General features: G+C 32.2%; 1 protein-coding gene across 1 annotated transcript; it reads right to left on the minus strand.

The window, feature by feature from the left end:
* Positions 1 to 3,319: 3,319 nt before the first annotated feature.
* LOC114178508 (cold-regulated protein 27) lies at positions 3,320 to 8,853 on the minus strand. The gene is given in 6 exon segments (XM_085671650.1): positions 3,320 to 3,804; positions 3,807 to 3,900; positions 3,990 to 4,093; positions 6,989 to 7,220; positions 7,320 to 7,496; positions 8,498 to 8,853. Coding segments are annotated over 6 exon segments (960 nt in total). The 5' UTR covers positions 8,801 to 8,853; the 3' UTR covers positions 3,320 to 3,754.
* Between the last annotated feature and the right edge of the window lie 346 nt (positions 8,854 to 9,199).

Raw genomic sequence — 9,199 nt, forward strand, 5'->3', positions numbered from 1 at the left:
TTATAGATGGGGGAGGAGCATGCAAACCCATGGCCAACTGAGAAAGCAACAGTAATCTTTTAAAACCACAATCAAAACAGTTCTTAACATTATGGCCTAATCCAAACTAAAAAATGCAAATTTTATGAGTGCAACAACCTAACATTAAAATTGCCGTTTCACAACTTTTGAAATGGAATAATAACATTTGTTTACAACAAAGGTCTAGACCCATTTATTTATGACCATTTGATAAAAAGATTTATTCTCTTCATAAGAAAGAGGAGATAGAACTAATAAAGAGTACTTTTTCGATTCTTCGTTACACCCTTTCATGAGTTTTCACCTTTGATAGAGTTTACATCTTTCCGACACTCCTTATTTTAATATTCTCTTTCCTTTCTTGTTCTTTCTAACTAGAGATGGCAAATAAACCCGTCCTCGTGGTATTGCCTGAACCCGTTCCTATTTTGACGGAGAATCCCCATATTGACTAGGTATGGGTATGGATAGGGATGGTAAAAATACTCACACCCGCGGATATCTGCGGATAAAATCCGTGGCGGATAGTTACTACCCGAGTAGCGGGAATTTTAATACCCGCTTATAAATGGGTCGGGTACGAGTATCATAGTATCCGTACCCACAAAAAATTAAAATTAAAATTTAATTTATATTTTATTAAGTTAAATTTAATTAAAATTAAAATTAATAGTATATTTTATTATGTCAAATTTAATTATAATTATAATTACAATTTAATTTAATTTATATTTTATTTTTATAATTTTATATTAAAAAATTTATAAAATATTTTTTTTAAATATTTGCGGGTATCGGGTATCCACGGGTACCCGCAAGTTTAAAAATATTTGCGGGTATTTTTTAAGTGGATACCCGACGGGTAAACAAGCGGGTAGCGAGCGAATTTTTTTTTAGCAGATCGGGTTACGGGTAGGCACTATCCATGCCCGACCCGACCCGTTGCCATCCCTAGGTATGGGTATGGGGAATCTCCGATATTTTCAATTGGGTACGGGGGTGGGGATAGGGATATACATATCCCTGCCATAATACCCGTCCCCACGATATCTCCATCATCGTTTAAATTATTAAAATATTCACAATTAATTAAGTAACCCTATATATATTTTCTATTTTTTATTTTTTTTAATTATTTGGTTTGTTATGAAACTCATTCGCATCTCCAATATATTTTTTATTTCTAACATTTGAATATTTTTATTATTTTTTAATATTTCTATTTATTGTATATTTTCCTTTCACATGAAAATGTTTAATACTCTCAATTTAAGTGTTTAATAACATAAACATTTCATTTACTAGGTAATATAAAAAAAATACTTATTATTATTAATTTTTATTTCATTTGAAGAACTTTTTTGTTTTGCTAAAACAATTTTTGTTATTTCTCAACAATTGAGTATATATGTTGATATTTGAAAAGTTTTCTTAGATCTCTAAGATTTTCATATTATCATACCCTTAATTATACATTTGTTTTCCTTTGTGCGATTACTTTCAATAGTCTCCAAATTGTTTATAAGACACATATTTGTTAAAATTTTAATATTTTTATTTTTTGTTTATTTTCATCATGTAAAATACTATTTCGATATATTTTATCTAATTATTTTTTATTTTCTAACTCATTACAATCATACTTTAGTTTTTTCACTGTAATTGTATACATAATTTTTATTTACTACAATATAAAAATTTAATGTAATTGTCATGAATATTTTTTTATCACCATCCAACATATATTGAAGTTCAAAAGATACAAGATCTATGTTAAAATTTTATTATTTGTTCTTTGCGTCATTTTAATCAAGTGATGTATTATAACTTTTATTAGTGCATAAAAAAGAGATTCATTATAATTTAAAAAATTGAAGTAAACAAACGTTTAAAATATATTTTAATTTGAATATTTTTTCCTTTTACATTTTTATAAAATAATTTTGAATTTTATCAACTAGGTTTCATTAATGTTTGCAAATTTAATAAATATTTTGGTTCTTATGAAATTTTATTTAGTATTCTAATCTAAAATGTAAATAATTATAATTTATTTCAAAGTATTTGATATCGAAAAAACAACCATCCTCCTAAAATTTAATATTTGATAATATTATGTTTTCTTTACCGTAATTTTTTATTATTTTATAAAAATCAATTGAAATTAATATTAAAGTAGTAAGAAAACGAGTACGGATATGAGTACGAGATTATACACGTTACCCGATACAGATGAGGATGAGACAAAAGTTTGATACTCGTTGAGTTTGTGAATGAGAATGAAGATGAATTTTTTTATTAGAATGTGTATGGATAGCGAAACTCGTCATCCCTATTTCTAACTAAACATATCATTAAAGAAAATAATATATATAACATATCAACCAATGATTTGTTGATATATTTTTTTATTAAACTAATTTGATAAAAAAAATAATATAATAACATGTCATTTTGAATGAACAAATCAACATTTTATTTTCATTATTATTCTAAAAGATCAAACAATGAGATCACACTTCCCACCGGTTCAAATCAAGCTGACAGACTAATTTAAAAGAAGAGTCTCAAAGCCTTGATTTTATTTGCACAAATCACTTTCATTACCACATAGTGTAGGATATCAAGGCCTTACTATATAAATAAGATTACTAGCTATCCTCGAATTTTTTATGCAGCAAGCAAATATGGTAAAGAATCTTCCAATTTTCTGGTGGATTATGCTGCACTATAATTAACCTAAGAAAATAATCAGCATCGCGTTCACATATTTGTCGCTTTTTTTTAATGGAAAGGGTTTTGATGTTTTATAAGTGCTATTTTAAATTTCTCTAAAATAAATTAAGAAATGGAATAAATTTTCTTATTTTAATCAAGTATTTATAATTTTTTTATCTTTTTTTTTCATTTCTATATTATTGTAAATGCATATATGAAAAGTAAATAAAAATTAGATGACTAATAAAAGCATAAATAACAAAAAAAGTAATTAATATTATTTAAAATTTTAAAAATAACAGTTAAATAAAGTTTTAAAAATGGTTAAAAAATCAGACCATTAAAAAAAATAGGAGGACTCGTTCACACGCTACATTCACGTAGAAGATCTACAATTACAAGTTCACAAGAAATCTAACCAAGTACTTCCAACAAGTCAAATTAAACAGAAAACATATGGGACAATTTAATTGCACCACTGCCCAAAAACTACGGGACACAATGGGGAGAAAAAATGTTCGCGAACCATAGTTCAACTCACATAAACAGATGCCAGAACCTAAATAATAAATCTCATTGCTAAGAAAAGAAAGTCATAATAATCATTGATAAAAATACAACTCCAACTTTATCTTTTCAACTACTTTAGGTACAATTATTGTAATGAAACTTGATGAAGCTACATAAAGAAATGTAATACTAATTTTGGAATACCTAAACGGTTCGTTAAGTATCCAAAAATTCGCTGACAAAAAATCATATAAAATCACAATTTTTACTATGTGTACGCAAGTTGCTATTAATAGTTTCTCCGTTACACTATGTTACATCAAACACCCATGGATAACCTAACCAGCGCAAAATTCCACAAGAATAGAGTTGTTGTAACGTTTGATTTTCCTTTACAGAAGTCTCAACAAATTCTTGAAAGAGCACCATGCAAATTGTCAGTTCTCTCAATTTGTATCAGCATCCACTGTAAAAGCTGATGGTTCAATGTGTTGCATATTCTTTCTTACCTTTCCCTTAGAAAGTATGGCAGATCAGACTTTGGGAAATGGACTCTGGGAGTTCTGATACCAATTCATGTCCTCTATTTTCTGAGGTTCCATTACTACTAATTGAAATATCTGGTGTGTGAAGTTTTCCAAACGGCACACTCTGCAGGTTAAAGGAATTTGAAAAGATATGCAAGACAATCCAAGTTATTTGGGACTTTTATCAGACAAAGAATAAAGATTCCACTCTACTTGATCACTGCTTGAACCATCAGCTGCACCTTTCTTCAACCTTTTCACCAAAGGCATGCAGCATGACTTGGCTTCTTCATCCTTGAAGTTTTGATCGGTGACCTCTATTGAAAATACATAGAAATATAGAATGATTGAATTAATCCCAAAAAGAAAGACTACAGAAGAATCTATTGAACAACTTTATTCCCTATCACGTAGTCTCACAAAAAGTATCTAAAAAGATACTGTGAAAAAACAAATATTTGCTCCCACTCAGTTAAAATAGCTCTTATTTGATTCAAAATTCAAATTTTGATATGCTCTATTTTACAATATACTGCTCTTTAAGAACTACATGCACTGTATTACTAAGCACTGATCGTTCTGTCCATGGTTGACCCAATAGCTCCCTGTTTATGTTGGACAGATTATTAATTTACTTCTCACAAAAGTTAACATAATAAATTCTGCCAGTGCTTACATTGAATTTTACAGGACTGAAAGCAAGCATCATAAGAACATTAAGTGAAACTAGTGGTTTGTACAAGATGTGACAGGATTTTATAAGTACATAATTAGAACATCAGAACAAGGGCCGAGGTACTCTGTAAACCCATTGTATGTACGAGGAACAAAGGCTAAGTACATAAATCATCTACTCTAAATGTCCAAATCTCAGCATAGAAATAAACTACATCGTCTATATATGAAGGCCCATAATCAAAATATACTCTCTCACTCACCCCCTACCCCAGCCCCACCCAAGGATAGTTTGAAGTTTAAATTAGAGTATTTTACACACCCAGGCTTCAATAACTGCCATTAAAACATTATTATTCCAAAAGAAATGTCATGTGCAAATTGACTCTCTTAATCCGTTTTCAGTACATGTTAAAAGGAATTACAAGCACTATTTGAAATTATTTCAATTTTCTTAAAAAATCCTAAATACAATGTGGTTATGCAATTAAAAATTAAAAAGAATATTGACTGCAGAACTGATTCAGAGATAAGAACGTAACAGAGATACACAAATAACACATTAAGTTATATATATCATGCATAAACACAAATAGAACATAAAGTTATACATATCATGCATAAATATGAGAATTATGACATAGGTTTAATTTTAATCCATAGTTATTTCTATCTGGAAAACATGTTTCCTTTTTTCTTCACACAAGGATATACAATGGGAAAAAAACACAAAGTACCATTATTGCTACAGTTGCAAATAGATGAAGTCCATTGTCATCAATAGTGGTGTAAATGAGTTCCACTGTTTGTGGTTTATTCAAAGTCTGGCTCATAAACAAACAAACACAAACTTAAAAGTTAAGGCTTGATTTAAGTGAGTCATGCTCAACTCAAGATTATGGACTCGAATTAATAGTTTTAAGTAGTTCATATTTGTATGTATTACCTAACTACTTAAATAGTTGTACTCTTATTTAGTATTTACAAGGAAAGTCATAATTCTGTACATTATTAACTTATATATAACTCAATAAATCAAATTTTAAGTGGATAACTGTGCCGTCCGGCTTTGTGATGCTCAAATTGAACATGATCCTAATTTTAGGCTCTTGGCCTTCAAGGCTTGAGTTGAGGGGGCTGTATACCGTATGGTCTCACTGGTCTCACTGACTTGGTTATAGGCCGACCTCAAGGATGATTCAAGGATGGATTCAGGCACGTACCTTAGATGACATTTCCTTCCACATGGTAAAATTTTACTTAGATTGGCAATAGGCCAACCTCAGACTTTTAGGGCTTACGTGTAGTGCTATGCTTGCAGTCGAGCTCAGATATTTAAAGACCCATGAAAGATAACTAACCACAAAAAGCACAGTATATGGCAGGTGCTATTCTCTGCGATGTTAACGTAGGGTGAGGTTTCCTAGTTGGCATTACCTTGCTTAGCAAGGTCCATCACCAGAAAAGGGAGGACGTTTTTAACAGTAATCTCATCCATGAATAACCCGAAACATCTTGTGCAAAGGAATGGGAAAAAAAAAAAACACTTTGAATGCTTTTGGCTTAAGAACATAATAACTTTAGCTACAACAGTAACAACGAACTTTCTTAAAATTATTTATACCATTTTCATCATCAAAAATTTCTTTTACAGATTCTAAGTCATTATTATGAATATAAAATTATATTTTGATACAACTTTACTTCACTTGCTAACATGAAAGTATCTATTGATAATTGAATACTAATTAACGAATACAATTATTTAAAGTTAAATCCAATTGAAAAGATAATCAAGCCATGCACAAATTAAACTACGCCAAGCTCAAGCTTTAGTTTTTTCATTCTTAAATAACGTAGCTAAACTTCAGTTATCTCTTATTGTCATGAGTCAGTCCCGAACTGTAAGTGCTCAACTCGATTATTTAACACCCCTAGTCATCATCAACAGCAGCATAAAGACATTCATTGGCTAAATATTTTTCACCTAGTGCAGTCTAGGGAGGGTAAACTTCTACAATCTTACCACTGCAAGCAGAGAGATCATTTCCAGGATTTTAACCTATGACCTGCAGCCAGATCGCAACTTTACCATTGTGCCAACTGCCAAGGAACACCCTTTTGCCAGTAACAAAATATTTTAAAAAATATTAACTTCATAATATAACTAGTAGTCTATAACAACAGATCCTCAACCAAGAGTACTACAAGCCATCATTGATAAGTTTTTCCAGCAAGTAAACCCAAAACTAACTGATACAGAGCTTCCTTTGTCATTTGGTACAAGACAGATCATTTAGACCCCATAAAAACTGAGAAACTCCATGTTCTATGAACTTGAATAACTGACCAAAATAATTTGATAATGTTACTGCTGATTGATACAGGTATTTTGAGAGAGAAAGGAAACAATCTGTATATATATGAAAGCCATGTACTGAAGGATCAACAAATTATGGGGTGATAGAAAGTATCACATTCTAGCTTACAGGATAGCCAATGTGCATTAAAATTAAAAGAAATAAAAATGAAGGTACCTGTAGTACTGCAAGCCAATTCTAATGTTGAACTTCCTCTTGCATAAATTTCCTTATCACAAAGCAATCCATGCTTGCAGTTGATAGGCTCTCCCAAACTACAGCCTCTATCCACAGATGTAAGTTCAAATTGACTTCCTGTAAGAACATGAGAATCAGCAGTGCTCTCAAACAAAGGTGAAATTCTTTCAAGGTTGATCCTCTTCTGGCAGGCATCTTGTAGAGCCACGGTCTGAAAGCAACAAAAGATAATAAAGCATAATCGTGCAGGCAGATGTACAAAAGTTATCACATCCACACCACAGAGATGATGTTTGAATTTATGTCTGACCTGCTTAGGCATATTATGTGAATTTCGCAAAATTCTATACTGACATGCTTCATCTGTGCTATTTTTTATGCTCCAACAACGTAAACGAATAGAACGATGCAATTCATTCACAAATGAGGCTTCTAAAGAACGAATATATAGACTGTGCTGCTGATCCGTCCATCTAGTTGACTGATCCTGGAAAAAAGTTTGAGCTTAGTATGTCCGTGCCAACTAAATGAAGAGAAATTTTTCCACCTTCACTAGAAATCACGAACATGGAATACAATTTAAGATTGTGAATTCAAACTATCATATTTATCAGCAAACAAATAAGTTTTTATAAATAGCCTTTGAAAATAAGTCATGTCAAGAACCAAGCGATTTAAGTCCATGTAGGAACTAAATTAGTTGCTATACAACTAATAAATTTTTATTATAATTCCAATAACAATGTCTAGACAATCTGAAAACTAAGAGCCAATAAAAAGTATTTAAATGACGCTTCATCTGAATTAAATCCCTCATTATCTTTAAGTTTTTGCTGCACATACTAATTGACGTGCCAAGGAGAAAAGGGACACCAGAAAATATCTCCATTTAAAGAGTAGATACACACCAAAAGCACACCCGTTGCCGCTACTGAAATCATATGCGAAACCACGGATGCTAAACGGTATAAACAATTTTGGACAAAAGAGAAAACAAGCACTTTTTAAGAGGCCAAACATAAGAGATTGAAGAACAAAGTTGATTTCAAAGTGTCAGCATCCACCGTCAAACTCAAATCTTACAGAAGAGAAAACTGTCTGCAAATTTATAACACGATTATCAATTTCAGTTACTTGATGCTATTCATCATATCAGTACAATTACTCCCCCTCCTCCCCCGGTTTCAGATTTCAGATATTCTCAACTAATTAATTGCAGAATTTAACCAACAAATATCAGATACTAGCCAGTGAAAGCATGCGAAGCATAACTGCGCGCTTAAACACCAAAAAGAAAAAACGCAGAAGCACCAAAAAGACCAGGAATTCAAATAGCTAATTACAGGCACGTTCCCGTTCGAGCTACGCTAAAAACTTCTAAGATCAACCCCTTAACACAAGCTCCGACCACAAAATCGAGAAACAAAAACGAAATAAAAAAATCCGTTACGATGTTGGCAAGAGGAATTGGAAAAGGAGTGAAGTTACCAGAAGCGGAGCGGGCGCGGAATGAGACGAGAAGTCCTTGGACGTGTCCTCGACGGTGACAGCAGAGGAGTCAGAGGTGGAGCGAGTGAGGTACTCAGGCAATGGTTCCGGATCGGAGAAAAGCGGCGGCGAGAGGTGGCGACGGAGATCGTGCGGTTCCATGGAGCGTGATCGGAATTTCAGCGGAGAAGAAACCCTCTGTGTTCGGTTGAGGGGAAGAGAGGGTGTATGCGGGGAAGGAAAAAGGCTCCACATGGCTTCGCTTTTACACGTGTCAGTGCCATCGTTGGGGTGCCACGTCATCCGGCAGATAATATCTTGGGGTAATGTGAGCCAGATATTTTGAAGGGTCGTTGAAGAGAGAGAATGGGGATTCTGCGCATTCATTGGCGCGTGCAACTCATGCCCTATTTTATCGTATCCGCGCATCCCATGCGCGTAACTTGTTTCCAACTCGTCATTCATCAACTCAATTTTCACTTTTTCTACATATGGAAAAATTGGGTTATCATAAGCATTTATATATATATATATATATATATATATATATATATATATATATATATATATATATATGGGTTAAGTATGTTTTTAGTCTCTCAACTTTGGTCTAAAATTGGAATTCGTCCCTGATCGAAACTTTGATAAATTTTGGTTCCTAAACTTTAAAAATGAATGAATATAGTTCTTTTAACCCAATTT

This window comes from Vigna unguiculata, chromosome 3 (assembly GCF_037176805.1).
Source record: "Vigna unguiculata cultivar grain cowpea cultivar isolate G323 ecotype 2 chromosome 3, ASM3717680v1, whole genome shotgun sequence".
Lineage (NCBI taxonomy): Eukaryota > Viridiplantae > Streptophyta > Magnoliopsida > Fabales > Fabaceae > Vigna > Vigna unguiculata.